The sequence below is a fragment of the Sminthopsis crassicaudata genome, chromosome 5, assembly GCF_048593235.1.
Source record: "Sminthopsis crassicaudata isolate SCR6 chromosome 5, ASM4859323v1, whole genome shotgun sequence".
NCBI lineage: Eukaryota > Metazoa > Chordata > Mammalia > Dasyuromorphia > Dasyuridae > Sminthopsis > Sminthopsis crassicaudata.
This window is the reverse complement of record NC_133621.1, coordinates 18,317,599-18,339,694: the sequence shown is the minus strand read 5'-3', so window position 1 is coordinate 18,339,694 and position 22,096 is coordinate 18,317,599. Positions and strand designations below refer to the sequence as shown.

At 41.8% G+C, this 22,096-nt stretch overlaps 1 protein-coding gene across 2 annotated transcripts in view; it reads left to right on the top strand.

The window, feature by feature from the left end:
• Positions 1–22,096, top strand: part of ANO10 (anoctamin 10) — a 165,320-nt gene that overhangs the window by 31,371 nt on the left and 111,853 nt on the right. For both annotated transcript variants that reach the window (XM_074266962.1, XM_074266963.1), the window contains exons 8-11: positions 1,007–1,081; positions 3,520–3,702; positions 6,695–6,886; positions 9,703–9,831. In XM_074266962.1, the coding sequence (XP_074123063.1) occupies positions 1,007–1,081; positions 3,520–3,702; positions 6,695–6,886; positions 9,703–9,831 (579 nt within the window). The remainder of the gene's footprint in view (positions 1–1,006; positions 1,082–3,519; positions 3,703–6,694; positions 6,887–9,702; positions 9,832–22,096) is intronic.

Sequence of the window (22,096 nt, the reverse complement as noted above, 5' to 3'; positions counted from 1 at the left end):
AACAAACTTGAAGATTTTTAGGACTTTCTATCAATCAAACCCAAACTTAATAGAAAATTTAATATGTAAGAGCCAATATCCAATTTCAAGGAACTCCATATGAAAAAAGTTATTTTTTTTTTACATGGGAAATTTACAGCATATGTTTAAGATTGACATCAACAATAGGCTAGTTCAAAAGAAAGACTGAGGTAAAAGTAGTAATTATGTCATACAAATGAAGTACAGAGGAGGAATAGATAAAGAGGCATTGGGCGGGAGGGCTCGTAGTTCTGAAAATCTACTTACATCAGGAATAGGTTTAATAAGCAACACTACATATATACTCTGAAGGGTATAGCACTCTTCAAAATCTGTAAAGAAATAAGAGGGATGGAGAAGTGAAAAGCGAGGGAAGAAACAAGGGAGGGATCCATTGGTGGGGAGAGGTCAAATAATAGCAAAGCAAGTTAAAGAGCAGAATTAAAGCAAAGAGTCGGCAGGGATAGGAAGTGTGTGTGTGTATGTGTGTGCATACATATGTATATATAAAATATCCTTTCTTGACTATAGTCTGCTTACAGGGACTGGAGGATGAAAGAGTAAAAAAAGAATAAAGTAAAAAGTGTGCAGAGGAGAACAAAACATTTTACAAGGAAGTAAAGAAAAGATGGATTCTCATAATTTCTACTGATTTTATATATATATACACATACACACACACACACACACACATATATATATATATATATATATATATATATATATATACTTTCTTGATCTGGTATTTGTTGTTATATTCTGCTGAGCACATGGCAGGCAATGTTCTCTTTTGAATTTTCTGTTTTTAAAAATAAAATACATTTAAAAAACAGGTAGGGAAGGTTAGATTGTTTTTTAAAACTCCTTATTTTTAAAAAAGTGCTTTTATTTTTTAAAATATAGTTAACATTTTCCCTTTTGAGTTTTTGAGAATGCTTTTAATTAACTTTTTAATTTAACTCTGAATTTTTTTTTCTTTTGGCAGTTCAACTTTCTAAATTGTTTCGCATCACTCTTCTACATTGCCTTTGTGATGAAAGACATGAAACTTTTGCGACAGGTGAGTGTGAAAAACAGTATGATTTTTTAAAATGAGATTTTGGCCAAATAGCTCTTCTAGAGAACCAGCCTTGTGCATGGCCTGGGTTCAAGTTCTCCCTCTCACTTCCCAGTGCAATCCTTTGGGAGCTACGGTGAAGGAGATTGCTTCCATACCGGAAGTTTCACAGACCTTTGAAAGCAGAGATCTAGATGTTAAGGTGCATCTGTTCAGCCCCTGCTTACAAACAAGAGGCAAGAGGAAGGGGAAGGAAGCTTTTTTGGTAGTAGGCCTTGGTTTCCTTTGTCAGCTGAAACTCAGATCAGATTAGGGTCAGAGGAAGACTCTTGAAGGATCCTCAGGGTCCCCCAAGGAGTCTTCCAAAGTGGAGCTCGTGGGTGGCTGTCTCTCTGTGCCTTCTGTCCTTCTCATCGCTTGTGGTCAGAGTCCAAGCGGGAGCTGAGACTAGGACAGGAGGACAGGAGCACCTGTTAGTGAGCACAAGGAAGCCCACCTCTCCCCATACTGCGTGTCACCACCAGCCAGGGCCCACGACTTGTCAAGGCCCATTTCTAATAAAACTAGATATTTAGTGGGCTGTTATGGCCAATTCACTTCACCTGAAGGGAACAGAAAACTGAGGAGAGGCTTTTGCTTCTTAGAGATTGCTTATTAAATTTAGGCCTTTTCTCAAATAACAGGTTGTACTTTTCCCCATTTGTGTGATGTCTTTAGATTGATTTTTAGGGGAAAATTTGTTAAAGCCCAAGCTCCCTGATAGGTAAATAGGGGGTTGGGGACTAACCAGAAACTTTAGAATTTTGTACAGAGGCAAATTATGAAAACTTTGAAGGAAAAGTTATATTTCATTTTGATGATGGTTCAGCTTAAGAGGTGGGGGTTAAATTCTCTGCACTGTAGCCCATGAACTTCTGTCACTGGACTTCTTTTCCTGATTACTAATAGCAGTTAGTCATTTTTAATTAGCTTCTATAAAAGGGCATCTACCAGGTGATGTTAGGATTTTAGGAACAACACCCTCCTCCCAAAAAAAGAAAATCTCTGACATGGTCTTCCATCAGTACCTATACCTCCCCATCAGTGGGAAAGGAGCATTAGCATGGAGTATATGAAGGCGAGTCTTTTTTTAAAATAGTATTTTATCTTTCCAATTACATAGAAAAATACTTTTCAGCATTCATTTTTTTTTCATAAGATTTTGCGTGCCAAATTTTTCTCCCTCCTTCCTTCCCCTCCCCAAGATAAGCCATCAGATAAAGGTTACACACTTACGGGCAAATCTTTTTCTGAAGTTCTCAAAGTGTCCCCCTTGGACTCGGCAGAGATTTTCTTCTAGGCTCTCTGCAGAGTCATGAGACAGCCTTTCTTTAGTGGGCCTACTGTGCCCTTAGTTCCCATGAAGTCACTGCCATTCAGGGCCGACTACTACTAGGGTGCCAGTGGAAGGGTCCTCTCTGTTCTTGTAACTGATTTTATTCTCAGCCCCTGTGTTAATGTAAGTGAAATGCCTGTTGTTGATCCATTCAACAGAGATGTTCTCACTTGATAAAGAAATCTGGGCTAAATAGAGTGGGGGGATTGATGGATTGATTGAATTGAGCTCCATCTTTATACACATTAGAAAGAAAACAAGTTGCTCTCAGTAGTGTGTTGACTGAGCAAATACTCCCCATGCTCCCTTGCAATATTCACATAGTTCAGGTGGGGAGACCAGTGAAAAATGATCCCCGAGGTCCATCCCAGCACCAAAATGATAAACCTGTCATCCCTTTTTTTTTTTTTACCACACTTAGTTTTATAGATTGCCAAAGTGGGAAACAATAAAGCACATCCCATTCTGTTCCCCTCTTTCCCACTCGCTGTTCCCCTCTCGAAGCCTGTTTGGGTCTGTCAGTTTTCATTTTTTCTAATGTAGGAGAGACCTCTAAGGAATAAGCCATTTTCTTGGGAGAGTTCAGGAGTGGCTGTGGGCACATCCTCCGGGGGATCCCCTTCCTTCCTTACGTGTGCAGAAGGTTTTGTCTCTGTGAGGTCATCTCTGAGTCTTGCCCAAAGTGGGGACATCTTTGTGCCTCTCTGAGAACTCTTCTGAGCCAGAGCCAGGTGATCGATCGCTCCCCTTGGCCAAGAGATAGGTGATGATGTCATATCTTGCTCTGGACCTTGTTGTGTTGCATATTCCTGTAATATCCTGTAATAATTCCGGTAATAGAGAAACGATTAATTAAAGGATCAGAAATTCCGCCCATGTGGTGAGCTGCCTCTGCCCTGGCACAGCCCTGGCCCAGCGAGCTGGATGAAGGGACACTAGTGACCCCGAGCAGCTCCCAGACCAAGCCCTGCATGTTTCCGGCGGCAGATGCTTGTCACCCGTTCCCTCGTTACAAATGTGCCGTCGTTTGTACCTTGCTCAGCTCTTGGGCTTTGTGTTTCTGTAGAGCCTGGCTACGCTGCTGATTACTTCTCAGATTCTGAACCAAATCGTAGAAACCCTTCTTCCTTACTGGCTCCAAAGAAAGTACGGCTTGCGGGTGAAGAAGAAGGTGCAGGCTTTAAAAGCAGATGTGGACGTGACTCTGTACGAACAAATCATCCTGGAAAAAGAAAAGGGGACCTACTTGGTGAGTCTGAATGGGGGTCACCTGTTGGCCCAGCTGAGCTTTCCTGGGGCTGAAACCTGTTAAGAGCCTTATACCAATACATTGTAATGGGCGGTAGCGCTGAAATGACCGTTTCTCAGGGGTCCCCTGAAAGCACTCATTTAACACTTAAAAGTTACTGATCCAGTGGGCAGAGCTCTAGGCCTGGAGTCAGGAAAACTCCTCTTCCTGAGTTCAAATCCAGCCACAGGCACTTCCTAGCCATGTGACCCTGAGGAAGTCACCTCACCCTACTTACCTCAGTTTCCTCATCTGTAAAATGAGCTGGAGAAAGAAATGTCAAACCTCTCATAGTCTTTGCTAAGAAGAATCAGACGTTGCTGAACAACTATAAAAGCAGATACTGAAATTCTAAAAATGTTGCAGATCTTGATGGAGTCGGGCCTATTACCTCTAAAGGTAGAGCCAGGCCAGTGGCCCTAGAAAAAGCAGCAGCAAATGAAAGAAGTCTCTAATGGACAGGTGAAGAGCAGGGGGCGGAGATCTGGGAGCTTTCTTGACAGCTTACATGTAACCTCCAGAAAACAAACTTCCACTTAATGGATTAGAAATAAAATATTTGAGTTGGGATGTCTTTGAAAAGCCTACCTTAGTACTGATGCCTCCTGTCATTAGGCTGGCTTGTGGTCAAAAATTGTCCTTCCATTCTCTCTTCATTTTTATGTGTGATGAAATAATCAACACACAATTATCAGTCTACATAGAGTCGAGTTGGGTTAAGGGTGACTTGATGGTTAGCCTAACTGCCAGTCAGCCAATAAACATTTATGAAACACCTTCTGTGTGCTAAGAATGCAGATACCGTTATGGGTAAAACATTTCTACTTTGAGTTCATGAGCTAGGTTACTTCTGTGTGCTTAAGCAGAGTTTCAGAAAGTCCAAAAATAACCCTTAACCTGGGTCGGAGTTTCTGATAAGCTTTTCATATCCCATTGGACAGGTTTCAGCCAGCTCAATAACTTTTGAACTAGGAGAAAAGACCCTTGCTTCTCCTCCTTTAAGTAATAATAAAAAGGAATAAAAAATAAAAAATTCTCCCAATAATATGAAAAAAGGTATTCCCTGTCATCAAAGGACCTGGAGGGAGCTCTTCGCCACCCTCCCAGACAGGCCAGAGGGCACTGAGTAGGTGTGAGTTCTTTCCCAGGTAAAGAAGAGGTATTTATGATGATAAAGTCCAGAGTGGGGCAGCTGGAGAGGAAAGGAAGATACTTCTGCCATGCTTAGGGGAAAAGCAATCCAACAAAAGGATAATGAGCTTCTCCTCTACACAAGACTCATTTAGCCCCAACCTCACGGTGACCAGATCTAATGACCTTTTCTCAGTGATTCGGTTTTTCGCATGTGGTCCTTATATTGGTGGCATCTCTCCATTTCCCTAAAAAGAATTCCCCAAGGTTGACTTGACTCTGCGTGCTAAGAGCATACCCAGGCCACTGTGATTTCTAGGAATGGATGTTCTGCTTAAATTTTAAAATGGGTCTAAGTCTATCTCTGTATATAATAAAGAGTAGCCTAAAGGCTTTAATAACTTTGAGGACTTTTGAGGAGGGGGAGGGAGAAAGGGAAGGAAGGAGAAGGGAGGGGAGGAAAGGGAAGGGGACAGACAGAGACAGAGAGATGGAGACAAACTCAGAGAGAAGAGAGACAGAGACAGACAACAGAGAGACAAAGAGGAAAAACAAAGAGAGACAGAGACAGAGAGACACTGTGGAGAGGTATATGTACACACCCTCCCCTTTGACCACCCCTGCACCTATATGTCAACTCTGAACAGGTGGAGGTGTGTATTTGTGCCCATTTGTGAATAAAGATATTTTGTGGTCCACAACATTTTCTTGAAAGCCAACCATCCTGCATCCACTTGGACAATGCCCACAGAGGGGATACACAGCACTGATCGGGTCTCTTGGGAGGCGGCAGCCGGGGCTGGAGCCTATAGAATCCCACAGCCTGGGCTCCTTCTTCCTGGGCTGAGGCGCTGTCCTAGGTGCTGGGCAGTCGCTGCCCTGGGGAGCTGACCTTGCCTTTCTGTACAGAGTGACCCTGAAGCTGACCTAGCGGCCCCCTGCAGAAATTCTTGTGGGTCTCCTTGGCAGGTTGTGTCTGCCCTCTCTGGCTTGGAGGCTGGCTCCTCCAAAGTGGAGACGATGCCATTTATTTATCCTTCTTTGAGGTTTATTGTGTAGAAGCTTTTTTAAAAGACTAAAGGTTAATTATTAACTGAACTTTAAAAAGACTTCTTCTGTTTTTATAATCTCTTACTTCCCCCCATCCTCCACCCCCAGTGAACCTTCCTAATTAACCCAGCTTTGTAGCTCTTTCAGTGATTCTTCTCTTTTCAAACCTTCGTTCTTAAGAGGGCATCTTCCCCTCTGAACCATTTGAAATCGTTTTGAACAGCACTTAACACTGTGCCTTTCACAGAAATGAGAGGCAATGTGCCAAGTCAAGATTCCCAACCCAGTTACAAAAGAATTTCCTCAATTTCCCTTTAGTCTTCTTCTCTCTCCCCAACATTTCCCCACCCTGACTCTTCTCTTTTTCCATTTTTTGCCTCCTTTTGTTTTCTGGCTTCCTGAACTTACAGAAAGGATGTCATTGCAGGTAGGAGGTAGGGCACATGAGACCAGAATTTAATGAATTAATTTTTAAATTGTGGGGAAATCCGAGAAAATAGCAGTAATCCTGAATTATTTACTTCCTCTTTGAAATGAATGTCTTTAAAAAAAAAAAGTCTTTTCATTTTTGATTCTGGAGGTAGTTTTTTCAGGCTTAAATTTGCTTTTGTTGCTCAATTCAAACAAATTGTTGGAGATAGGGGAACTGGGAGACTGTACCATAGCCTATCAGTGGAGACATATGCCATGAATATTAGGAATTTTTTGTTTTTTGTGAGCTGTCCGTGACAGTGAAATGTGCTGATTTCTTTGTGGTGCCTTTCTTTTTCAGGGCACCTTTGATGATTACTTGGAGCTGTTCTTACAGTTTGGATACGTGAGTCTTTTCTCATGTGTCTATCCATTAGCAGCTGTCTTTGCCGTTCTGAACAACTTTTCCGAAATTAATTCAGATGCCTTAAAAATGTGCAAGGTCTTCAAGCGGCCATTTGCAGAGCCTTCAGCAAGTATTGGTGTCTGGCAGGTAATCTGGCTTTTTTCTTTTGACCTTTCTGGTTTTGTTTAAAGAGCAAAGATCGAGGGGATCTGGATTCTAATCCTGGGGTTACTTCTCAGCTTGTCGAGTGGTCCTCATTAAATCTCGTCCCTTCTCTGGGCCTCCGTTTTCCTATCTATCAAATGAGGGGATTGACATAGGTTCCTTCTGGTCCTGTGTTCACAGCTGGCACATCTGCAGTCTGCTTATGATTCTGTCCAAGGCTCTTAATGATAGGAATATTGTCTGAGAGGCCGTATTTCCCAGCAGCTTCAGTTTGCGGGCCTTTTCCCACACCAGCCCCTCAGGTGGTAGCTGTGGGCCCCTCCCAAGACGAGGAAATGGAAGTGAGCAGAGGTGGGGGTGAGCCCAGGACCACTGAACTGCTAGATGGATGAAATTGCAGGGACATCAAGGAAGTGCTCAAGCTGGACCCATGAAGGAATGCATTTGTGTCTTTGGGGATCTCTTTTAAAGCTTTGTCTGCCACGTGACAGACCAGGCTGGACCCAGGTCTTGAGAGTCCAGGCCCAAGGCACACTTTCTCAGGAGTACAGAGGGGGCCGCCAGCATCCGGAGACCCTCCCTACTGTGCCATTCTAGAGAGGGGCCCCCAAAGGGCATGAATACAGGCCTACCTCTTATGTCTCTTGTTCTCTTCCTCTCCTTCTTCCCCAATATGGAGCATCATCTACAGCTGCTGTTTTTTGCTCTGTTGGCTGCCCTGGTCTTTTTTCTTTTGAGAGGCAATTGGGTTAAATGCCCAGAATAATAAACTGATGAATATTTAAATAATTTTCAGTTTTAGTTTCTAAGACAGTAAATAGCAATATAGCCCACATAAACAAAATGTTTTGTAATTTTTAATAAATGTAATAAAATTTTTAAAAGTTTTTAAGAATGTAAGAGGTCTAATGACCTAGAAAAAATAACAACAAAATTCATATGGAAGAATAAAAGGTCGAGAATTGCAAAGGAACTAATGAAAAAAAACTCAGAGGAAGGTGGTCTAAGTGTACCTGATCTAAAGCTATATTATATAGCAGCAGTCACCAAAACCATTTGGTATTGGCTAAGAAATAGACCGGTAGATCAGTGAAACACATTAGATACAAAGGACAAAAAAGGGTACATATATAGCAACCTAATCTTTGACAAACCCAAAGATACCAACATTAGGGACAAAAATTCATTATTCGGAAGAAACTGTTGGGAAAACTGGAAATTAGTATGGCAGAAATTAGATATGGATCCACACTTAACACCATATACCAAGATAAGATCAAAATGGGTCCATGATTTAGGCATAAAGAATGAGATCATAAATAGATTAGAGGAACAGAGAATAGTCTGCCTCTCAGACCTGTGGAGGAGGAAGGAATTTATGACCAGAGGAGAACTAGAGATCATTATTGATCACAAAATAGAAGATTTTGATTACATCAAACTAAAAAGTTTCTGTACAAACAATACTAATGCAAACAAGATTAGAAGGGAAGTAACAAATTGGGAAAATATTTTTAAAAGGAAAGGTTCTGACAAAGGTCTCATTTCCAAAATATATAGAGAACTGACTCTAATTTATAAGAAATCAAACCATTCTCCAATTGATAAATGGTCAAAGGATATGAACAGACAATTCTCAGATGATGAAATTGAAACTATTTCCACTCATATGAAAGAGTGTTCCAAATCACTACTGATCAGAGAAATGCAAATTAAGACCACTCAGAGATACCACTACACACCTGTCAGATTGGCTAAACTGACAGGAACAAATAATGATGAATGTTGGAGGGGATGTGGGAAAACGGGGACACTAATACATTGTTGGTGGAATTGTGAAAGAATCCAGCCATTCTGGAGAGCAATCTGGAATTATGCCCAAAAAGCTATCAAACTGTGCATACCCTTTGACCCAGCAGTGCTACTACTGGGCTTATATCCCAAAGAAATACTAAAGAGTGGAAAGAGACATATATGTGCCAAAATGTTTGTGGCAGCTCTTTTTGTTGTAGCTAGAAACTGGAGGATGAATGGATGTCCATCAGTTGGAGAATGGTTGGGTAAATTGTGGTATATGAAGGTTATGGAATATTATTGCTCAGTAAGAAATGACCAGCAGGAGGAATACAGAGAGGCCTGGAGAGACTTACATCAACTGATGCTGAGTGAAACGAGCAGAACCAGAAGATCACTGTACACTTCAACAACAATGCTGTATGAGGATGGATTCTGATGGAAGTGGAAATCTTCAACATAAAGAAGATCCAACTCACTTCCAGTTGATCAATGATGGACAGAAATAATTACACCCAGAGAAGGAACACTGGGAAGTGAATGTAAATTGTTAGCACTACTGTCTACCTACCCAGGTTACTTATACCTTCGGAATCTAATACTTAATGTGCAGCAAGAAAATGGGATTTACACACATATATTGTATCTAGTTATACTGTAACACATGTAAAATGTATGGGATTACCTGCCATCGGGGGGAGGGAGTGGAGGGAGGGAGGGGATAATTTGGAAAAATGAATAAAAAAATAAAATTTAAAAAAATAAAATAAAATAAAAATATATCAAGGTTAAAAAAAAAAGAATGTAAGGTCTAAAAAGTTTGATAATTGCTAATATAGGAAAACAGCATTGAAAACAATTTAATTTTTGGAACTCAGGAAAAAAATTTGCTGTAGTTCCTCTCTTCATCCTTCAGTCCCAGTGTGACAGTAAGCAAAGATGGAGGAGGGGGCAGAACAAACTGAGACACTTGCTAATCACACAGCTTTTTTTTTTCTTTCTAGTTGGCTTTTGAGACCATGAGTGTCATCTCAGTAGTTACCAACTGTGCCCTGATTGGAATGTCTCCACAATTAAATGCAGTTTTTCCACATTCAAAAACGGACCTCATCTTGATCGTGGTGGCAGTGGAGGTAAGCAAAAATTCTCACTGCATCAGTGATGTTGGTTATTTAGAACAAGGTGGTGATGATGTCCCGACGATGAAGGAATCTTCCTGCCTGCAAAAGTGCAGGGACACAGTTAAAGGACTTGAGGAAAGTAGGTCTGTGGTCCCTTTGTAGTAACTTTAAAAAAATCACTAAATTAAAGGGAGAAACAAAGATGGGCCTTGCTACTAGAGGAGAGATCAAAGTTCAATGAAACAGATTCTTTGTATGTGTGGAAATGTGTGCATTTGTGTGTGTATATAAACATATGAGCATGTGTGAGTCTATTCTAAGGGAAAAGCATTTCTAATTTCAGAGTAAAACATACCTAATGATGTGATTTGATAAATTTATTCTCTCTCCAGCAAACAAGTATTGAATAAATGCTTTTTTGATCATTTATTTTTCAGTTCTCACTTGTTACAGATAAGGACTTTATTTCCATGCTTTATTTTTATCCAAAACATTTCTTTTTTCTTTGGGCCATACTCCTTTCAAGCCCTAGGCCTTGGTGACTTTTTAGCCTGCCATTAATGTTCTAGCCTCATTTTGAAAAGAGTTTCTCGTCGGATTTGACTGTTCCTCTTCCATATTTCTTGTTTTAAACGTTGAAGTTTGTATTACCACGCAGATCCCAGCATTCTTTGCCTGCTCTTTGGTGCCTGATAGTCATTATGGGTTTCCCACATGTATGTATCTCCCTGATGATTTTGACCCCGTCATCAGGGAGATCTGTGTTAAAGGGACCATTTGGTTCGGGCAGACCTTGGCTTGACCGGGCCAATCAAGTCCCCATCTGCACTTCAGAGCAAAGTGGCTGGTGAGGTGGAAGTGGCCAGGTTCGGAAAGAAGGGCAAAGCTTTAATGCTTTAGCAGGTGTTTCCTGACAGAACTGGTGGCTAACAGGGGGACAGGGGGACCTTGTACGACAAAGGACCCAGAGCAAGGAGTGCTAACTCTGCTAATTGTGGAGGCCCTGGTCCTTCCGTTTACACCGGACAGCCTTGGGTGCTGACGTCCATCGCTTACTCTCCAGATTGACGAGGTAAATGTGGGCCTCCGTCCAGCTCTGCCTCTACAGGGTAATTCTCCAGGGTCCGTGCATTCCTTCATTCAGACGGGCTGCTCCCAGGGACAAGGTCTTTTGCTGGAGTCCATCCACCCCCATCAGAAGAGTAGAGGGATGAACTTCATAAGAAACATTTGGTGGGCTTTCAAGACCCTTACTTGGCGTCTTATTATTCCCTTCTGGTTTATTTCTCTAAGAATTGTGGAGGAGAAAAGAATGGTGAACAGGGGACAAGGAGTGGCAAAGAATAACAAGTGTGTAACTTAAACATCTCTAGGACTTAGTATAGTTTCTTTACCCATTTTACAGATGGGGAAAATGAGGCTCTTAAGAGCTCCCAAGTCAGGCTTCCAAGAGCCTCTCTTTGCTCTCAGTGGTGTGTATTGCCCTGAGGAGGCCATGAGAACCCTGAGCCCACAAAAGTGGGGGAGGGAGAAATCTCCAAGTTTCAGAAGTGAGGAGACAGACTTTTCTGTGGCAGTTCAAGTTCCTGAAACACTTTATAGCTTATTTTATTTAGGAGAAACTTTAGAGAGTGATGGCCTATGAGAATGGCAGGTTTTTCAGGGGCAGGCAGACCAGGGTGATTAGTAGCAGAGGCTGAGTCACTACAAAGGAAGAAATTGAATGTGAGGGAGGAATGATGGGCAGGACAAACTCAGAGGACACAAGGTGAGAGGGAGTGGAAAGCAAAGATGGGAGGGTTAGCCCATAAGGAGGAGGCCATTGGTGTGTCAGAGAGCCAGGATGGGTAGAGATGAGGGGGATTCCAAGGCAAAGATGGGAGAAGAGGCCATACTTCTGAAACACAGACCCAGGGTCCTCTGCAGTTGGGAGGCCTCTCAGGGATTCAGGGAGAGGGCAGGAGCCAGGAGAAGGGGAGAGAGACTGAACAAGTGAAGACTTGAAGATTTCCATCCATGCCCAGGCCAAGCCTAGGGAGCTGACTGCCTTCCTCCTGGGGCTGAGCCCACTCTTTTCTGTGGGCTAGTTTTACTAGATTAGTTCTGATTGTGAAACTGTACTTAGGGAAATGAGCTCCTCCCTCCCACCTCTTCAGAAGTTTAGTGAGGGGCCCATATCTTCCTTCTGAGTATCCTTTTGGTCAAGATAAGATGCTTAAGATAAAATGTCTTAAAGTAAAATATCAAATTGAATTAAAGGAGACTGCTGAAGTAGCCACAACAAAGCCTCTTTTAGTCCTGGTCTGAGGATTGCAATCCAGAGTCCCTCACAGGAGTGAGGGGTGGAAGGGGCGGAGGGCTTAGCTCCATTTGCTGGAAAGTCTCTCTCATGGCACAGCCTGAGGAAGCTATTACACAAGTTGTTTTATGTAAGAACCTGCTCGTCCTAGCCTGGTAACTCCAGTGCGTGTAATGGGCCCCTTTGCCCTCAAGAATGAAAACTTCTGAGAACCTGCAAGAATCTAAGAATGTGTTCTAAGCCGAGCTCCTTAGCAAGGCTGGATGGGTGTGATTTCCCAGGCTCCCCCGCTGGGTAACCGGGCTCTGAAACCAGCTGCTGGTTAACGTCCCTTGAGCTTCTTGGCCTCTGATTCCCCTTCTATACAGTGAGAGGTAAACCCCTATCTGGGCTCCTAAGTCCTTTTGGGCTGTAGCCTTAGGATCCAGGGTCAGCTGTCCCCTCTCTTCCAGTACCCCCCCAAAAAAAACAATACACCCCCCACCTTCCTTCCAAAGACCCTTCAGGTATTTGCCTAAGGCCGGAGGAAGGAGGTTGTGAGAGAGCCCTCTCTAAGGCAAAAAAAAAAAAAGGTCTCTCCTCAGACCTGCACTGGGGTGTCACCTCCTGGGGCTGGTCCTGACCCTCCCAGAGGAGTCTCATTTTAGAAATGGGGGTGGGTTAGATGAAGTGGTGCTCCAAAAGCTAGAAAAATTGCTCCATGGTGATAAGCCAGTTAATGGCATTTGAATTTGAATTCAGAGGAGCCTGTGGTGTTCTGAGAAAAGGATGCTGCTGTGCCCTTAGAGTGGGCCAGGGTGCTCTCTTATACTGCAGCCCCTAGAACTGGAGAGACTCAGTTTGCTTGTCCATAAAATGGAGCTAGCTAGCCCTGTTGCACCTAGCTCAGGGGGTCATGCTGCTCCTCAGGTGCCAGGAGATATCTCCAGCGAATCTCTATTTGTCTGTAATGTGTGTATGTAAATATACTTTTGGGTGTGCAGACATCTATGTGTACATTCACACATAGACGAGAGATTGGCAAACCTTTAATGCCATATATGTGTGCATAGACATACATACATGCATACATTATATATATCAGTGGTGTAAAATTTTCTTTCTCAGTAGTCTACATGGATAATTCCCGGCACAAGTATTTTATTTTATCTTTTCATTGAAATTAGCTCCGATATGCATCCCACTTGCCTCTCACCTAGAACTGCGGAAAGCCAAGGTTTTTAATTGTTCTGTGGTACTGCTGTTTCAAACCCCCGTTGCCATGGAAGCGAGTGATGGATGGATCAATAGAAATGGGCCACGTTATTTCAAATAATCTATTTTAGTGCTCGGAAAAGAATTATTAAAGACATACTTTCTTCCCCAGATCTTTCTTCCCAGCTGAGTGGGTGCTTCTTACCGCGCTATGGATTCAGCCTCATCATCTCTTAGATAATAAAAGAAAAAATGTTTCTCTGCCCACCGACCTTCTATAGTATCGAATGTAAGCCTGGGTTAATGATGCTGTGGTGGGGCAGCTAGGTGGCGCAGTGGATAGAGCACCAGCCTTGAATTCAGGAGGACCCGAGTTCAAATCTGGTCTCAGACACTTAACACTTCCTAGCTGTGTGACCCTGGGCAAGTCACTTAACCCCAGCCTCAAAAAAAAAAAAAAAATGATGCTGTGGTGACTTGGAAAGAAAAAAAAAAAGAGAGACACAAATTCACCAAGAAAAGTCGGAAATTCTCTAAAATATTGAGTCATTTGGCATTGACTCCATCTTGACATGTATGTGTAAAATGTGTAAAAATGTGCCCGCCCCTGGGGCTTGCCTCTGGCACTCGGCTTGGGTGCCCGTCGGGAGTTATTCACCTCCAGCCTCCATCTCTACACCACATTTTAGCGTTTGACCTGTCCAAGTACCCCTAGGAAGCATAGGGTGCCCAGATGCGCCGTGGTCACTTCATGCTGCTGCTCACTATCATGCAGAGATCTGAGCACCCGGTCTGCTCCCCATAGCTCCTTGTCATGTGATCATTATGCCAGGCTCTGAGACTGGCAGAGACTGGTCATCGCCACGAGATTTCCACACCAGAGCCCCCTCTCTGATGCCCTTGCCCAAGACGTGGCAGAATGGGAAGAGATCAGTTCCCTGAGTATTGACTCTCCAGTTCAACAGACATCTAGTGTGTGCCTGCTCTATACGGAGCACCATGCCAGGCACTGGGGCCAGAGACAAATGGGGCTTGTCTCTTGTAGGGCAAGCTGGACTTCTCAGTTTCTCAGGGTTATGGTCCCCTTGGCATCCTGCAGAAGCCCAGACTGATTTGTTGCCTTAATTTGTAATTGAAGAAAATGCTCCATTTTGATTAGAGCTGAGATTCTTTTTGATGTCATAGACCCTTTGGGTCTCTCTGGATCTCTGGATCTCTCCGCCGAATAATGTTTTTAAATGCATGGAAATAAAACTCATAGAGAGTTTATATTGAAAAGCAATTACAAAAATGAAAAATGAAAAAAGCTCAAGGGTCCCTAGTTGTCATGGGAGAGCTATCATTTTGAACACAGCTAAATTTAAGTTGATTTGAGGAAGAAGAAAGTACTAAGTACTGAGGGGATCCATAATACCATTCCCCTCCACTTCCCCTTTTGTGTCAGATGTGCACATGAGCACACTTCCTTTTGGGAGTTAGAAGTGAAGTTTGTGTAAGGTTTCATCATTTATTATTCCTTAAATTAGGTGTTCTGCTTTGATTGGGGCCATTTGTGATTGTCAGCAGTACATTAAAATGTATTTAACTTTGCTGTTTTATAATCCATGTCCTGGTTTGAGGCTTTGAGTCTAAACAAGAGAGAAAGCTTCACATAAATTAGCCCACTAAAGCTTGAGGATAGAGTAAACAGAATTGTCATTTTTATACATTGGTGTTTAGGTGAGTCTGTCCAAATAATTTTTACCTCCTGTCTTTTCCCTTCCCAAGGGTGCCCTTCTCACCTGCTGAAGGCCCCTTTTCTGTCTCCTTTGGGGTTACCCCTTCAGTTGGCAGCGAGCCCATTTCTTGTCTCTCCCTTTACTTTCTCACTGGCTGCATCATCTCATCCCTTCAGTGACCACCTGGTGAGTGACCTGCAGGTCTGCACCTCCAGCTCCCCTTCCCTGAATGCTACTCCTGCCTTTCCAAATGGGGCAGAATCTTGGAGCAGACAGAGTGCTATACTTGGAGACAGCAAGAACTGGAAGGGGACCCTGGGCCTGGTTTCTGTAAATTAGGATAATAATGTCTCCTTCACAAGGATCAGGAGGCTTAGAGACACACCTTAGAGCCTCACGGGGGGCAGGCTGTTACCGTTCTTGCCGTAAAAGTTAAATTCATCCTATGTGAAACTTCACTCCAGACCTACTGTGTTTCTGGGAACAGTTGCTCCTCTTCCATCAGACTCCATTTCTTCAAGCCCAGTGGCTCTTGGGGCCACTCTGATCAAACACAGACTCCTGTGTTTGGTCTTTGAGCCCTTCTTGACCCGACCTTCCTGCCACTGCCAAGCTATCCTGCTTGCTGTTCTGCCCACAGGATTCTCCCTGCCCCTTTGGGGGTCTCCTCCCTGGCTGTGTCCACTGTCAGGGGCCAGGGCACTCTGTCCTGCTTCTTTCTAACAGCCTCAGATTTCTATGTACATATTGGGATGTAAGCTCCTTGCAAAAGTTCTGTCCTTTTTTGTCTTTGTATCCCAGAGCCTGGTACTGGTATCCAGTAATGTCGTCTAAGTCAAGAATCCTGAGTCTGAAATGCTCTCAGAGCATGTAGAATCGTTGTATAAAGTAGGTGCTTACTCCAGACTTGTTCAATCTAATTGGTTCAGATATTGTCTTTTAAAAATGTACCTTATTTAAACTATGCTCGAAAAGCTATAAAACTTTACTCCTTGACTTAACAATTCCACTACTGGGTCTATATCCCAAAGACATCCAAAAAAGTTAAGAGGACCTATGTAGAAAACTCTCTCTGGCAGCTCTTTTTGTGGGGGCTAAGAATTGGAAGTAGCCGAACAAACTGTGGTACATGATTGTGGGGGGATATTATTTTTCTATGAGAAATGATAGGCAGGATGATTTCAGAAAAACTTGGCAAGACTTACATAAACTGATGCATAATGAAGTGAGCAGAACCAGGAGAAAGTTGTACATAGTAGCATCAATCTTGTTCTATGAAGAAGTGACTTGGCTCTTTAAAGTAATACAGTGATCCAAGACAATCCCAAAGGACTAATGATGAAGCGTACTATCCACCTCCACAGAAAGAACTGATATTGTTTGAATACAGACTGAAGCTTACTATATTTTATTTTCTTTCACTTTTTTATTTAACTCTTCTTGTACAAAATAACTAATATGGAAAAGTTAGACATAATTGCACGTAATCCTCAGGAAAACAGAGGAGTTGATATTAAAGCTCTAAAAGCAAATAATTAAAAAGGTTAAAAAACAAGACCTTTTTGACCAGGCTAAGGCTTTAGAATGATTCTGTCTGTGGAAAAACTAAATGACTTATTAAGAATCCTGACAGAGACTGAAGATGTTTCCCTGGGTGCTTTCTTTGTGCTAGCTTCTACAGAGTGGGTTTGAGGTGGGGGTCTGCTCAAGTGACAAGGACACTGGCCCTACTCTTTCCTCTTCCCTATAACTGATGGACGGGAAAATCCAGAAGCCTTCCAAGCACGATGTCTGGAGGAGAAGGACAAGTGCTTGGGGGGGGGGGAAGCAGGGCTGTGCATAGGGGGCTTTTACTGGGTCAGACTGCTAAGGGGGATCCTCCAGGATCGCCAGCTGACAGGCCGTGGCTGGAAGAAGGCAGGACTTGCTGCTCGTCATTTCGCCCCTTCCTCCAGCACTGACACCTCGGTGTTTTCTCTTTAGATGGGGCTCCTTTCTATGAGGAGTTCATCTACATCTATCCACATTCTTTTTAATGTTGCTTGAAAATAGGTTTGTTTCTTCTTGAATGTGTGGAATGAGAGCTCTGGTACTTTTCCTCCCATCATTTTTCTGATAAAAAAGTTCAATAATAAATGAAATGCATTTAAAGTTCTCTTTGCTGCTTGATATGCATGCATGACTCCTGTTAGCGTAAGGTGAAATGTAATAAAAATGTCAGGAAAAGAATAAGACTGATTGTGGGTATTCTTGCCTTAAATTGCATCTGTAGGCTGTAAGTATTAATCTTAGTTTGATTTGGGTGGGAAATAATTACATAAAGAGTGATCAGATGTTCTCTTTTTAAACATTTGTTCCCCCTTCTGAACAGTTTGTTCTCTGTCCCAGGAAGTCTTTTGTGTGACAGATTGTGGCCTTTTTTAAGGTATAGTTCAGAGTCAGAAAGGAATCGTCCCATGATCAGCAGTGCCATCCAGTCGGGGTCCTGTGCCTTCCAGGGTGGTGGCTCGCTGGATCGAGGATTTACTTGTGCCCTTGGGGACAAGTCATCCGACTTCTCTGGGGCTCAGGAATGAGGGAGTTGGATTCAGCGATAACTTTGGGCCCTTTCAGCTCCAAAGCTACGACCCTGGGTCCTAAGGAAAACCAGTTTGGAGGCAAGATTTGGGTCAGATTTTTCTAGAATCAACAAATTCCTCTCTTTAAATCACCTCTTACTTGGATACTTTCTTTTAGTGCAAACTAAGATGAACTTTTATTTTGTGTTATAGGGCTGTGAGCCTTGAAACCTAAAATTTCTCATCTTTATTCCCCATGAAAGCTGCCTGAAGGACACCGCCCCCTTTGAGTTCATGAGATCTTCCTCTGCTGTCATACTTGGCTTTAAAGTCTCTTTTCTCACACCCGCACCCCCCCCCCAAGTCTTTCCAAATAGCACTGGGTTTCCCCTGTCCACTACACTCACCTGTTTACGTATGTACTTTTTGAATTTTTTTTCAAACAGGGTTTCAGTTAGTGAAATCTGGATTCAGATTATGCTTCACCATTTATTAGCTATGTCTCAGAACAGGCTTTTCTTTAAACTTCTGAGTCTCAGTTTCCTCTTCTGTAAAATGGGCATAATTATAATTATATATACCTATATATAGGTATTATGTGTATATATATATATATATATTTGTATACCTATATATATATATATTTAGAGAGAGAGAGAGGTATTACATATATACCTATATATAATTATCTATCTATCTATCTATATATATATATAGGTATTATACATATATATATATATGTATATATATATATACATATATATATATATATATATATCATCCACTCAGAGTTCTGATCACTTGAGACAATGTTTGTAAAGTGCTTTATAAGCCTTAAAATGTATGTATTTACCTGCTATAGCTGTTCCCAAATTTGGAAGTTTTGTGTCAAAATGAAACTCATTTTAAAAAGTTAAAAAATAGACTTCTTCCCCATTCCTACCACAATAAATCATTATTTTATTCTAATGAATCAGATTCTCAAAGATAAGCATCATCCGTGTTTATAATTGTGACCCAAAATGGGATGTTTATTCAGTAAAGTAGAAAAATGCAGCTTATGTAAATAGTGCAATTATTGGGCTCAGCACTATCTAAGTATGTAAAGTCATTCTGCAGTTTTAGTGGTTCAGAATGTTAAAGAAGGTTAATCAAAGGCACCGTGATTTAAATTACCATATTGTTTCTATTTATGAGCCTTAGCTTCAGATAGAAAAAGAATCTTTTCATATGAAGAAACTGATACTTAATATTTTTCATTAAAAATGATACTTTAATCCAGTTTGTTTCTTACGTAAGAAATTATAACATCATGAATTTTTTTTAATGGATAATCCCATAGCATTCTGTGTTTTTACATATTTAATCATGGCCTGTAGACATTAAAAATGTAAAGATATGACTGTTAGTCTTCTGAGTCTGATAGTTTGCAAAAGATTACTGTAGAAATTTTCTTAATTCCATAAATCCATATAAAATAATCCATAAATCCATATAAAAAAGCAAATTCCTGTGCTGGTGTTTGAGCATCTTGATGAGAAAAGCACTTTTAGTTTAAGCTTTGATTTTAAAATGTTTTTGCTTGATTTCTTCAGGCAAGTTATAAAAAGTAGAGGAAATTCATTTCTGTATTTTGAACTTCTTTTAATAAATAAAAGAATGCTTAAGGAGGTTCATCATGATGGGGGAAGAAAGCTGTTGATTTTTTTGTGTTTCTGGAATGATTGCAAATTTGGGAGAGAGATCAAATCTTGGTATCGTGGATAATTAATTTAAAAGACTTTTTCTTAATATAAAAGAGGGTTAATTTTTTTTTTTAATGTTCTTGACATTTCCTATAGCTCTTCAATAGGGTTGTCCCTGTTCATTGCTTCCATCTTGTCACTGCTCACATAGTTCTTAATCCCTTACCATCTGATTTGGGAGCCTGGCACTTTTCTTTTACTGCTCTCTCCAGGGTGACCAGTAATCTGCCAAATCCAACAAACCTTGATCAGCCCTCTTCTTTCGTGGCTTTTGCTGCTTTTGTCACTCTCCACCTGTCTGCCTGTTACCGTGCTACTGTCTACTGGACACTTGGGGTTTTTTCTCCTTTGACTTTTGGGAAATGGCTCTCTTTCCTTCTCCGCCCTGTCTGTTCACCCCTCGCCCTTTCCCCATCCCTCTGGCTGGATCGTTAAGAAAGTGTTCCCACACTTCTGTCCTGGGTCTCTCATCAGCTTTCAGGGGTTCAGGGATTATCTTCCCAAATTTACATATATCCAACTCTAATCTTTCTCCTCAATTCCAATACTTTGTTACAAATGACTGCTAGCCATTTCTACCCAATTTGTAGACATCTCAAATTGAGCCTGTCCAGAATGGTAGAATCAGGAGGCTGTAGTTCCCATCAGTCCAGAAACATTTCCAGCCTTCCTAGATTTGCAACTTTGGGATCATTCTTTGCTTTGCCTCACTTTTCCCTATTCAATCAATTGCAGATCTTATTGATTCTGCTCTGTTTTGTTGTGGTCGAGTAGTTTCACGGTGTCTGGCTCGTCATGACCCCATTTGGGGCTTTCTTGGCGAAGTGTTTGCCACTTCTCCTCCAGCTCATTTTGCAAATGAGGAAATTGAGTCAGACACTGTTAAATCACCTGCCCAGGGTCATATGACCCTGAGTGAGTGAGTGTCTGAGGCTGGATTTTAGCTCAGCTCTTCCTGATTCCAGACCTAGTGCAGTGCCCACTGTGCCACCTGGCTGCCCCCGCTACGTCTATGGTGTCTCTTGAATCTCTCCCATAGCTGTCATCTTAGTTCAGGTCTTCACCATCTTACCATGCTGTAATAGCATTTCTCTTCTTCTAATTCATGGTTCTAAATCTTGTCTTGTGTCACAGATCCCTTCTCAGAATAGTATTTTCAAATGCATAAAATGAGCCATAAAGAAAATAAACTCTACTGAAATGCAGTTATCAAAAAACTGTTCAGGCACTCTAAGCTAATATTTCTTCCTTTAGTCTCTCTCCTCTCCTTTCCTGCCAGTGGCGACACAGAATTTCTTCCCCCCTCCCCCGCCACTGAGGCTGGGGTTAAGTGACTTGCCCAGGGTCACACAGCTGGGAAGTGTTAAATGTCTGAGGCTAGATTTGAACTCGGGTCCTCCTGAATTCAGGGCTGGTGCTCTACCCACTGCGCCACCTAGCGGCCCCCGGTGACACAGAATTTGTTCCTCTGACACCAGGGATCCAGGTCCCTTCCCCCCCCTTCTTCTGGGGCCATTCCCACGTTCATCATGACCATAATTCAATCATGAATTCCTGTTCAAATGAAGGAGGATCTTTGGGTTGTGCGTCCAGGTCCATCGAGTCGTGGTAATGTGTCCCCCTAATGGGGTCATTGTGCATAAACCAGTGCAAGACAGTCTTGATAAAGACCAGAATGACCATCAATGGCCGAAAACCAGTGTCACTTTTGTATCTGTCCTGCCACCTAGTGGTGTTATTGAAGAAATTCAGGGCAATGGCATGGGATGCTCTGAATGTGTGGCAATTGTAGTTTCACTTGTTTGTGTCCCATATGCCCACAAGAGGAATGGGGCTCTGTAAACAAATCCCATTTTGCCATTGTAGTCTGGATTTGGGGAAATAGCTGGGTTTTTTCCCTCTCCGATATGCCTCCAAGTAAAACTAAATATGGAACAAAAAATCCTAATTTCAAAAATCATTTTATTAATTTTTACTTATGTTTTATTAATATTTTTGTCTTTAAATTAGTTTATCTTCATTTACAAATATAAACTTCACTTCCTCCAGAGTGCTATCACTTATAACAAAAAACCAAAACAAAACAGGGGGAAATAAAAAACACATTTTAGCCAAACTAATGAGCATGCATTAAAGAAACCTGCTATTATATATAATATTTCACATGCACGGTCATCTGCTTCTGTAAAGAAGAGAAGGAGATGCAGTCTTCTCTTTCTTCTCTGAAGTCCAACTGGGTCATTACAATTTTCCAGCGTTCAGCTTTGATGTTGTTATTGTTGTTGTTCTTTCCATTAATGTCGTAGTCATTGTATATCTTGTTTTCCGGGTTTTGTTTATTTCACTTTGTATTATTTTATATATTTTCCCATGCTGCTCTTGTATTCTCCGCATTCATTATTTCTTAGAATACAATATTCCTATACACATATACCTCAATTTCTTTAGCTGTTCCTTAATTAATGGGCCTCCACTTTTATTCTCAGATGCTCAAGATTTTGCCACATGCTTAATGTTAGTTAAATATCGTTACTACCTCCTTTTCTTTCCTTCTCTCCTTCCTTATTTTTTAGCACCTACTGTATGCAAAGCACTGTCCTGGATGCTAGAAGGACAAAATAAAAGCCTCATATAATCTGCTTTCAGTGAGGTAGGGAGAAGTTGACCGTAAATATTTCTGACATAAGGGAAGAAGCTCTTTATCTTCCCTTCTGTCTCCTGGCTCCTTTGGCAGAAGCCCTTCCTCTCTCCCTGTGTCTTCCA